Genomic DNA, 12020 nt, shown 5'->3' with positions numbered 1-12020 from the left:
GGATCACAGACCAGCTGAAAGAGGCTAAACTTGCGCTAAAAGCAGAGTCTGACCCATTCAGTGAAGTGCAAGGAACTGGGAGGAGGAGATGAGCAGCCAGCAGGGCAGAGGCCAGCCTGGAAGTCAGCCTGTCCAAGGATGCCCAGCTCCAGCTTCTGTGATCTGGCGAAGAACTGATGTAAAGCATCTGTCAGGACATGGTCTCTATTTGACAGGAAGATATGTGTGGGAGGAAAGAATAAAAGAAACAGGATATACTCTGCTGCTCATGCTTAATCTTCCCACTCAGGCTTGGGAAAGCCGCTGAGTGCACACAAGGTGCAAGTGCCCTAACAAAACAGGCAGTTGTCTCACACTGCCAGTGCTTTGCACAGGGAAACTGCATTCTTACACAAGTCTTGAGTTCTTGATCCCAGATCCTCATCACCTCCACGAGGTTGCCAGCACAGAAAAGGTAGGCAGCTAGCTTAACTACAGTCCCACCCCACTGCTGCTGAGTCCCAAGCATTGCCGCTCACATCACATGTTTGAACTGGACATCAGTGCCAACCAGAATTGGGGTGGTACTGGAAGAAAACCCAACATTTATTTTCACTCTGGGATACGTTTCCTTACAGTCCCAGGGCAGGGGCAGCCCCAGGGCAAGTGAGACCAGCCATGTCCACAGCATGAAGGTGGGTTCTGGGTACAAAGCAAAGCTCAGCACTGTCCACATAGGTCACGGCAAGAAGTGGTGCACTGAAAATGAAAAATAAGCAAGGCAATTGGAGAAACAAAACACTTGGGAAAGAGCCACACCAAATGTTTTACTGCTGGAGCTGTGGAACATGTAAGCATGTAGGGAGCTGAACAGAGAGCAAATGTGCAAACAGGATAACCACTCATAAACCATGGAGCGCTCAGCCATAATGTTGGGAATCAAAATGCATGCTGGCAGCTTGGGAACAGCAGGGACAGTACAGTGGTACCTCAGGACACCACTGGCACACAGTCAGAGAGAGGGGCTGGCTCATACAGTGCATGGGCTTGAGAAAAACATGTATTTCTACTCTTTCTGTGTAAAAGCTTAGAGGAGGGAAAAAAACACACTTTAAATATTTCAGTATAGTTAATTTAAAATGCATTTACTTAAAAAAAACAAACATGAAAAGTCTTTTCCGTCCCCTTCACCAGATCTTCACAGAAATTGCCCTGCAGATAGGTTGGCACTTTACCACCCTGTCAATGCATTCAATTACAAAAACAGAACAAAGCAAATCTCTTCTGCACAGGCAGCACACTGACCAGTGTGGGATGCAACAAACACCAGTGGCAGCACAAGGGGAGAGTTGCAACAGCAGTCAGGGGAAGGACCAAAGCAGTTCAGGCCAGCAGGGAACCACAGACTCAGAGACTCACTCTCCTCCCCAGCTTTTCAGAAGATTGCATATCAAGAACCTTACCTTGTGCCCCAAACCACACACCACTTCAGAAAGCAGAAAAGGGCAGAAATGTCTGGTTTCAGTGGAGCACACCAGATTATTCTCTGTTCATAGCACTAAATTTGTGGTAGAAGTAACAGCTAGCACATTTGTGAAAGATACCTGAGGCCTCCTCCAAGAGCATTTGGCTTGGAAAAGGAAATTCATAAGCAGAAAGGTAATTTCAGTCACATCTCAAATCTCCTGCTAAGCAGCATGGAGTGAAGAACAGTCTCACCCTGAGCATCACCTGCACCTGAAGCTGAAAGCAGCGTGTAGAGCAAAGGCAACAAGGAGCAGCCAAGCAACAAACAGCAGCTCAAGAAGATGTGGCATGAGGCATCTTCCCCTCAGCAAGAGGGCCAAAGACTTACAGTTAATGAAGGCCATGACAATGTTTTAAATAAAGCTGTAAACCATTGCTTGAGAACAGTTAGAGGGTGCATGCTGTCTTACAGTACCCATACAAGTGACTATCCTGTGGAACGGAGGTGATGACATATGAGCTTTGGAAGAGGTTCCCCTTCACGTTTCAGCTCTGATTTCTTTCTAGTTAAGCTAGTAGGTCTTTCACAATCTGCCCTTGCTGTATTGAAAGCTCTACCTATGAGGCCCAGCAGCACAGCCAGTGTTCCTAGGAACAAGCATTTTCTCCCATTCTCAGCCCAATGCCCAGGTGTTTTTCAGCAAATGAGGAAGGAACTGATTTGCAGCCCTCGGTCCTGCAGCCTTCAGATGGGAACACTATTCATTTGCCCTCATTAGAACTGCATGGAGCAATGCTTTTATCTGATACTTAATGGCATGAGGCTAGATGTCTAGAAACCTTACGCGAGAGAGCATCTTACAGGAGAGAACATCTCAAGGGCCCTGCCTTGAGATCCAGTATCAGGATCTTCCCACTAGCATAGGCTTCCAGCACACCAGGGTGTGGGATATTAAATGATCCCGTCTGGCAGACAGCTGAATGTTGCCCATTTTAAACATCCAGACAGCATCATTTGGACAAACAGGACAAAAATTACTGCAGCTGCTATTTAAAGCAGTTCAATATTCTTGTATGTCTTGATGGCAGAAGGCAGGGACACATTCCATGATGGACAATGACGACTCGCCTGGGCATGGCCATGACAAGCAGGTTCTCATGGGTTAAGTCTCACACTGTAAGCTTTTAACAAACCAAGTGTAAAATAGGGCAGGAAGCTTGAACAAGGATGTTGTATCCCATGCAACATACAGCATATGCCTACGTACATATTACTGTGTAAAACCTCTGGGGTGGGAGCAGCAGGCAAGGAGGCCTACTCTGCTGCCTTTGCTAAAAAAATCTCCTGCTGAGTTCCTTGGCCTCTCTGAAGCAGTCAATTGCTCTTCCCAGGGCATCATTCTAGGGGGCTTAATTTCTATAGGACTCCGCTTTCAGACAGTGTTCAGCAGGCCCTGGGGTCCAACCACCACTGTGGTTCAGATGCACATCAGTTTGCTGCAGTCTGCATCACAAAAATTCACTCTACACTACATGGCCTTTGGGAATGCAACAAGAGAACAGCCTGTTGCTTCTTGCCACCAGGCAATAATTAATATCATCAAAAACCTACTGCATTCTTATTTCCAAATGCTCAGAGACAACCTTTTGCTGATTAAATACTCTTAAGTACCAAGATGTATCAAAGCAAGTTGCCTTTGGCAAGTCACCTAGCCTTGTGCTGTACTGGAGGCTGGTTTGTCTCTGACTCTCAAAGAGGGCCGTCCTCACCACTGCAACTGCACTCCTGACATACAACCACCCTCGGGGTTCATGGGCACTTCAGCCTCCTCACCAGCAACAGCATCCTGGGTCCAACAAAACAGACACAAACTTACCCTGGCCCAGCAAATCAAGGGCTCCTCACTCCTGGTTACATTCTCTTTCTGCTGCAACAAGAGCTGCCATGCACTGGTGATGCAGGCTGTTAAACCCAATTTCTAGATCTATAAATATTTTTACAGCAGCATGTAAAATATCCCTGTTTTACACAGGGGGAAACCAAAGCTCAGAGAGGTGCTGCAAAGTGCCTGCAGCCAGCAGACCAGCAACAGACTTGGCAACTACCCTGTCTCCTGTGGGTCAGCCCAGCAGCCAGGCAGCATGGATATGCTGCCTGCCTTCCAGCAGTGCCCTTGGCTTCCTTGGGAGAAGGCAAGAACATCCTGTTGCCTTTGGAGCAGGTGGCTGAGAACAGTCCCCAAAAGGCCGTGTGGTTTCAGTCATGAAACAGCACGCTTAGGCCAGCTCTCAGCACAATGGCAGCTAAGCCAGTGCAAAGACCCAAAGGACTTCTTGTGTCTCTCCACTCCATACCCCAGACAGTAAAGAAGCAAGTGCACCTCTCTGGTAGAAAAGACAGCACCAAGATAACTGGAGCGTCCCAATAAAAAAGACACCTCATGTCCAACTTTGGGATGGAAAGTGAGCAGGCTGGTACCAGTGCCTGTCAGAAGAACATGAAATGCCACCAGCTGGGGCATGGGGACATTGCCAGGGCAAGGGGGAAAGGAACACTGAAGCTTGCTTAACATTAACTACATACATATCTAGAACAGTTATTCCTTTACAGGCTCATAAATTAGTGAGTCCATACAAACAGGAGCCTCGAGGACATGCCAAAACCCTGCAATGCAAACCATATTAATTATGATAATAGGTAGATTTTAATAAGCCAGTTCCTGGTTCTTACACTTTCACCTATAAAATACACGTATTTCCAAGGCCAGGGGATGTCAGAAATACCTTCCAGCCATCTGATCGTCTAAACCCCAGTGGCACAAAAATCATGTCAGAAGGTTCACACACCCTGTATCCCTTTGAATTTTTTTAGTAAAAAACAAAAATTCAGATGAAAGAAAATTCCTCCTCTGTAAACCCCAACAGCAATGAAACAAATGTCTCTGCACAGGCGGTGGTAGTGGTAAAGGAGACAGGAGGCCAAGAGAAGGGAGATGAAAGAAATGTAAATCATCTTCTCCAGACGACAGGACAGGGGAGCTCCTGGATTCTTGGCTGTGCAGTTCTGGCAGCTGATGCCGTTCTTCCTCCGATGCCCTGGCAGAGTCAGGCAGCACTGCTGTCTGCTTCAAACATCTGCCAATCCAGCCTATTGGAAGCGTGTCTGTGCTGAACACTGGAGCATGGAAGATGAGGAGGGGCAGCCTGCTGGGTCAGCTAGGACTTCAGCTCCCGGTCAGGTTTCATGCTGAAGGGCTCCAGCCTCTCGCTCTCCGGCAGCATGCTGTTCAGTCGCTCCATCAGCGGGATCGTCTGGTCGATGCCCATCTGGATACGGCGAAGGATGGCAGACATCTCATTGACCTTCTGGATCTGCTCCGCATACTTGGCATACTTCTTCTGGCGCTCCTGCATGAAGCTGTAAAGAGTTTCCACAGAGAGGTCCATCTGTTTAAAAACAACAAGTAGAGCAAGGCACATTAGGCCAACTGTTGCTGGAGACGTTTCAGTACTCTGTCTTTCCTAAAAGCAACCAAGAACCACCTTAGATGCCCCACTGGAGATACCAGACAGGTAGAAAAGAGCTCCTCGGAAGGTACATAACCAGTTTGTCGCTAAATGGGGTTCATAGTTGTACACCAGGGGTGACATATGACAACCTCAGCTCTACACCCAAATACCTAATCAGAAGATTCTTTATCTGCAGGACTGAAAGCCAGCAGGCACTGCCAGGGATTTCCCAATAAACCAATATACATATCCTCCAAGTTACACAAACTCAGGGAACGCATGGCCTCTGCCTACACCTATAGTATATTTTCACTGGAGATTGTTCATTTGCAAGCATTAAGCTCTGCCATACTTGCCAGTGCTAATTTTCCTTGGTTTAGCCAGGTTACTCTGCAACTAAGCCACAGTCATCTGGAAAACTCCTGCCTTGAGAACCACAATGGATTGCTACTGTCCCTAATTTCCCTGAAACCCAAAAATAAGGAGTGTTATGAGTGACCCCCAGAGAGACATTAAGTAAATTAGCCATGCAATTAAACACAGTCAGTACCCAAACATAGCTCAAGCATGATGACAATGACAGGAACTGCTGTGCTGTTCCTGCCACTGAGTGATGAAGGTAGCCTTTATAATTCACAGTCCAATCTTCTCTTCAGCCAGACCTGCAAACCCCAGGCAGAATTCAGTCAGTAGCTTCCGAGTCAGACAGTTTAAGCTGTTTTACACATTGTAAGACACACCACATGTTCAAAGAGTTTGGTAACAGGTCTGCTCCGAGCCCTCAAGCCCGTATCTCGCTGTAGCTGCACTCAACAATCCCGGTCATTCCAGCGCACAGGCTCTTCGGCTCTTCCGACTCTGAAGACATTTTGTGGAAAGCAGTCCCTCACTTGGGACACAGCACATGCCCACAGGGGCTGCTGAGTGAAGGACAGAGACAGACACACACTGACCACTTTTAGCCCACTGCCACCTCTTACCACTGTTTTTTCCAAATCTCTCCCATCTAATCACTCCCAGAGGAAGGAGGTCACTGCTCATGATGAAGCAGCCTCAGGGAATTGGTGCTGAGAGCTCCTGGTCTACTATGAAACACAGGTTGAAACCACATCCCTCACACTTTAACTGTGTGACAGTCAACCCATTTGGCGGAGAACAGTGACTGTACCTGTCACCGGGGACAACACAAATTTATCAGTGCGGTGCTAAAAAACACACCGTGCTGACCCGATCTGACTTACACAGTACTTAATCAGCAAGTGTAATCCTGACCCAGTATCCAGTGGTGCAGGTTTGTAGGGGAAAGCCTTCAGCAGGGGGAGGAGTGGGTGGAAATGGTGCAAAGCTGGAAGGTGCATCCCTCACCGAGGACGGAGGTCCCACCAGGGAGCACTGCCGTCCCACTGGCAGCAGCAGGGTTTGGCACTGGGGGAATAACTGGTGAAGCTATATCTGCTGACAAACATCCCTTTCAAGCCCTGGGGAAGAGGTCAAGTCAGAAATAGTCAAGCAAATACTGAAAACCTAAGTTACCTTAGGTTTTTTGTAATTTAACTTACTTACAAACAGCATTTAAAACAAACACACAAGTTTCCACTGAACTTGTCATGGGGATTAGGGCACATTTTTTCCTCTATTACCTCCATCAGAGCTGGATACTCTTTAATTTCATCTGTACTTTCTACTGCTTTCAGGCTGAATTCTTCTTCTTTGCCTCTGTGAATTCCTCCCTCCACACTTTCGCACACAGGAGAAAATAAAACCAGCAGAGCAGGAAACTCCAAATAGAGTAGGAAACAATTTAAGCCTACACAGGGGTTTCTATTAAAACCCCAGTTCAATAATTTAGTAGCTTGGCACTAGCTCTGTAAATTGGAGTGTGTAAAAAGCAGACCACCACCAACCAGTAAGTTAAATCCAGTGCCTAAAAACATCCTACCTAATGAGACAGTGGCCTGGAGTGGCAGTCAGTCGGAAACCTGCCAAAAGCCAGCATGCCTCATTAAACTGAGCAGTGTGGGGACCCAGGCACAAACCTCCTCTAGTTCTGAACTTCTCATCCACAGGCAGGTTCTCCATGTGGCCTCACAGCACTGCATAAGAGGCAAAGCTTGCACCTACCAAGCTTTTAAACAAAAAACACCAAAGGCCCCCTTTTTTCTTCATTCCAATAACTTCCATCTGCTGACTTTTTAGGCTCCTTGTGTAAATACGTGTAACGTCCACTTACGGGTGAGGAATGCAGGAAGAAGCTGGAGTTGACCTGCAATAGGAAAGAGAAATGTGGAGTGGCTTCCAAGCTCTTTGCTACCTTTGGACACATTCACAATGGCCATAAAAAAAAGCTGCCTCACACAAAAGGAGAAAGGGTGGAAGTGAGTGTTTCCTACAGTTCCCCTACACCTAGCATTCGGGTTTGCCTGCTGAGGGAGCCACGACAGCTGCACAACCAGTGACACAACGGGGAGGACTGAAACTGAGTAATTGTGAGGAAAGGTCAATTTTTACTCAGACTGAGCCTGGTATTTTTAACTATTAAAAAAAAAGGCAACTACATGTTAATTCCTGTAGATAAATGCCAATGTCTCTTTGCAGCTTTCCTTGAAGCAGGCCTAAGTACACACATCCTTCCTGCCTCCTCCCCCTCCAAGCAAGCTCCTCTAATCCCAGTCCTTGTGCTTTTACCTTTCCTGGCATGCAGTCCCATTCCTCTCACACTCAGACAGGTCCTTCATACTCTGAGGGTCAGCCCTATTTACCCACCACAGAGACTAAAACTAGCCTTTGGTAATCCATAATGAGCAGGGAACATGCATAACATCCACTTAATTCCAATCTATTTAATTTCATACAGTACCAATAAAAGCATCTGGAGAAGGGGAGCTGAGGGGGAGTCTGCTCCCCTGCCTACAGCCAAGGCAGTCCATGCTTTTCAAGATACCCTTGAGGGTCAATGAGTGAATCTGCCTTCTCTGAACAGCTCCCATCAACTCCCACCTCCCTGACATGAAGCCCTGCCAAATTCACCTCTGCAAAATGCTCAAGTCTCAGCCTTCTTGTCCATCCCTATCTGTGAAGCTCTCTGGGAAGGGCCAGCAAAACACTCCAGAGCTAGCTGCTCTTCCAGTATCCTACAACCATCTGAGAGTGTTTATTTGAGCCACTGTTTCTGCTCTGTTTGCTTCAAGCCTCCTATACAGCAGGCCACCAAGTTGCAGATAACTTCCCATCAGCTGGTCACTACTCTGAAGCCAGAAGATATGAGAGATGTGAAGCAGCACTGTCACCAGCCCCTTGATGACCACCATCAAGGCTTCATCATCACCCATCTGTCCTTCAGACATATTCACTGAGTAAGCTATAATCATCCCCAACTGAGAGGTACAGAAGAGTTTAGAGAGTTTAAAGGCTGGACCTGAAGCCTGTAAAGAAGCAACAGAACAAAGCAGAGGGCAGAGCCCAGCATGTGAGGTCAGAGTCTTAATTCTCATCAAAACAAGAAGTTCTGCCCAATCTGGACTTGAGAAAAAAAGATTGGTTCTCAGTGAAAGGGTGAGAGCTCCTAATGAATATTTTATTTCTTTCCAAAAATCATTCCTCCTGTTAAAGCAACAAACCTGAGGCTGGACATGCCCAGAGTAGAAGACAGGATTTTTTTTCCCTTCCTGTGTTGAAAAGCATATTTCTTCATGTTTTTCTTTCAGAAGTATAGTGTATATATATATAGTATATATATACTTCTATAGTATATATAGATATACTACATATATATATACTTCTTTCAGAAGTATATAAAAATGAACAAGCCTAAAACTCACCTTCCAGCATGACATGATTTTTTAGTACAGCCAGTGATATTCACAATTTGTGCCTTTTTCTGTTTCAAAGCTCATGCCTCTTCTGTGGCTCAGCAGCAGCGGGACACTAATTCATGCCTCAGTTTCACATTTTAAACATGAAACGACATCTACAGGGCTTTTCTTTCTTCAGATAAAAACAGATTAATAATTACTTCCAACAACAGGGCAAGATGGATATTTCCCCACTTAAATGGGCCCCAGCACAGCCTCTCCTGCTACACCATTCACACTGTCAACCCATAAGAGTCTCCTCTGCATTACACAGGCCTATTTGTAACACCACACTGGTGAAACACTGATATGGTTTGAAGCTGGTTCCCTGCCAAGTCTCCAAACCTTACCACCAGAAGTCCCCCCCCCAAAACCTCAGGGAGAAGAGGGAGAAAAAAACTAAGAAAAACCCGAAACGAGAGAGAGACAACCAAAGTGAGATATATAAATATATTTACACTTATATACAATTTCACAAGGGAAAGGGAAGGGGGAAAGGGAACAAAACTAAAATAAAATATATAGATATCCCAAGACCCAATATCTAACAACTAAAACGTTAGCAAAGAAAAATAGCTCACTACTCCCCTGGGACAACTGAGAGTCGCTCTGGAACGATCGCCGGCAACCTCTGTCTCCCAAGGTCGGCAAGGCCCAACCAGGCCTCGCTCCCCAACACGGCAGACTCAACAGCAGGGAACCTGCACCTCCAAGCCGCTGGAAGGAAAGAGAGCGAAGGCCTCTCCTCCTCTCTTCTTATAATCTGGCTTACGTAAAAATCGTAGGGAATACTGGGTAAATCTGGACCCTTCCTTGGTTACAAACTGGTCACCAAGGAAGGCCTAGCCCAAACCACCACAAACACAAAAACAACTGAGGATACTGTCAGACATCTTGCACACCATAAATTCTTGCATTCGTTTAAAAATTTTTCTTGGCCCACACTGCCAAGCAGAATAAAGACATTAATTTAGCGCACAAAAAGACTGAGGTCAGCACTGGCCACTGCCCAATTCTTTTCAAGAGACCACACTGAAAACAAACCAGTGCCCATATATATACATCTCTTACCTGGCATGGGTTTATAACACCTCTGCCATGGGCATATGAGTGTCCTGAGGCCTTGGAAACAGTGGTCACATCTTGTTAGTTCAGTGACTGAGAATGAAAATTGCAGCTAGACACATTTTCCCTGGGTGCAGAATATGGTTGCAGAAGTTCATTAAACTTGGAATCAAATTTCTAGAGAGGCACTGCTGACATACATAACAAACCAAATACATCTGAGGACGCTTGGACATTCTCAGCTTCTCCACTCCCTCCTAAAATGCCAATAAGGCAAGATGATGAGTGTGGGAGGCGTGTCTAAAGGCATGAGAGATGTGCTGGGACAGCATGGCCCAAAATAACATGCGCCGTCATATGTAACTCTATTGGCTGAAGAAGTCACATGGTATGTAGGGATAAAAGAGCGCGGATTTTGAAATAAAGTCTCTTTGTTCACACCACCACGAGGAGCAGCTTTATTCCTTGTTATACAAGGACTGCGTCAAGCTACACATGGCGCCCGAACAGGGACTTTTTAAGTCAGTTTAGATTATTTTGAATCAGGAAATTAGCCGGTAGACTCCGTTATCGGGTCGATTATTACGACGCGGGAGTCTTTTACTGCAAAAAACATTGACGTCAGTAAATCGTTGTCTCAGAGCATCTGAGAAACGGAAAGTTAGTTTAGCAAGCTCCAAAAATATTAGAAAAGTGCACGATAGAAGAAGAGAAGAAAGAAGATAAGAAGAAACCAAGATCAGAGCAGCAACCAGAGAGAGCGGAGAGGGTCCAACACAACACCAAAAGTGGTGAGTCCAGCTGAAAGTCACCCCGCACGGCTAGGACTGCTCCCTGTGCAACAGCGTGTCTGCAGCTCGGAGACCCGGGCCGCGGAGCACCTTAAGACCGCCAGGGAAAGCCTGTTGGTCCCCACGTGTCGGCCAACTGGTAAAGGCGGCTCTGCTGCCGACTGCTGCAGCTGGACCACGTGCACAAAGCGGCTCTGCCGCTGCCGCCTCTTAACATTTCCAGCCACCACTGGATCCCCGCGGAGCCCCGTTTCAGTTTCTGTCCAGCAGAAACTACCGCGGCTCCCCGCCTGCTCGCCGCCACTGCCGGCCCCACGGCGTGCTTAAAAGCACCGCCGAAAAACCCGCCGCGCCGCATTCAAACCGCGCCGGGACCTTACCGAAAGTGCCGTGCCTTCCCGCCGCAACGCCCGATCCCCGCACCGCCCAGCGATCTGCGGGACCCCCGGAGCTGCTGCAGCTGCTGCCGCCGCAGACACCATGCCCGCTGTACACGGACCCGCGCCCACGCCCGCTGACCAGCACTCGCTGCCACATGACTGAGACGCCGCTGCTCATCGCTGAAGCCCACGCACACGCCAATCCACCTGCAGCCGCTCGCCCGCCGACGACGACCGATGCTGAGCCGACCAACGCCAGCGCCGCTCGCCCGCCCACCGCTTCTGCCGCCCCGTGCCTGCTGCTGCCCTGTGCTCGCCGCTCGCAGCCTGCACTGGGACACCAGCCGCCGACGCCGGGACGCCACAGCCCAGCATCGCAAGCCCAGCCAACAGAGAACCAACACAGATCAGCAAACAGCAAGACCCTCTTCAGCAGCGCACGCTAGCAGCACCGAGACTCAAAGCTCCCCACCGAGCTCTCACAGGACACAGACGCATTAGCTACACTGCTGAAGCCTTATTACATATAGGTTACAAGGGCTGAATTAACAGAGTTGGTACGCTTCATTAAGACAGCTGTACCAGAACTGCCTCTGGTTGAAGCCCTCCACATATAGATTTGGGACAAAATATATAACCTCATAAAACTCAAAGCTCAAGGGGGGGACACCCAAGCGAACAATGCTTACCCAGCCTGGCAAGCTATAATGTCTGCATTAAGCAGAGCACACCAAAGAACAACAAATGCACCCAACACCAACACACACACCTCCCGCTCACGCTGCTAGCAACAGCCCAACTTTTACGCGCCAAAGTTTAAACACACAAAGCTCGGCGGGGGGGGGGGGGGGGGAGTGGAGCCGTTCACAATTTAACTACGGGGAAGGGAACCGGGAGCCCAAGGGACACGGATCGGTGGGAAGGGGCGGGGCCCAAGATGCGAGGTCCCAGCCTGTGGGACCACCGCCCAGCCTGTG

At 48.0% G+C, this 12020-nt stretch overlaps 1 protein-coding gene across 7 annotated transcripts in view; it reads right to left on the bottom strand.

Moving 5' to 3' along the window:
* Positions 1 to 561: 561 nt before the first annotated feature.
* The window catches only part of BORCS5 (BLOC-1 related complex subunit 5), a 79336-nt gene continuing 67877 nt past the window's right edge, over positions 562 to 12020 (bottom strand). For 4 of the 7 annotated variants that reach the window (XM_017832848.1, XM_017832850.1, XM_017832849.1 and 1 more), the window contains one exon: positions 562 to 4893. In XM_017832848.1, coding sequence (XP_017688337.1) covers positions 4663 to 4893 — 231 coding nt within the window. In that variant the 3' untranslated portion in view covers positions 562 to 4662. The other 3 variants (XR_001877699.1, XM_017832851.1, XM_017832852.1) reach the window with 3 other exon arrangements.

The sequence above is a fragment of the Lepidothrix coronata genome, unplaced genomic scaffold (assembly GCF_001604755.1).
Source record: "Lepidothrix coronata isolate B3197 unplaced genomic scaffold, Lepidothrix_coronata-1.0 Scaffold208, whole genome shotgun sequence".
NCBI classification, from domain to species: Eukaryota; Metazoa; Chordata; class Aves; order Passeriformes; family Pipridae; genus Lepidothrix; species Lepidothrix coronata.
The sequence above is the reverse complement of the archived record's forward strand: the minus strand, read 5'-3'. Positions and strand labels throughout refer to the sequence as shown.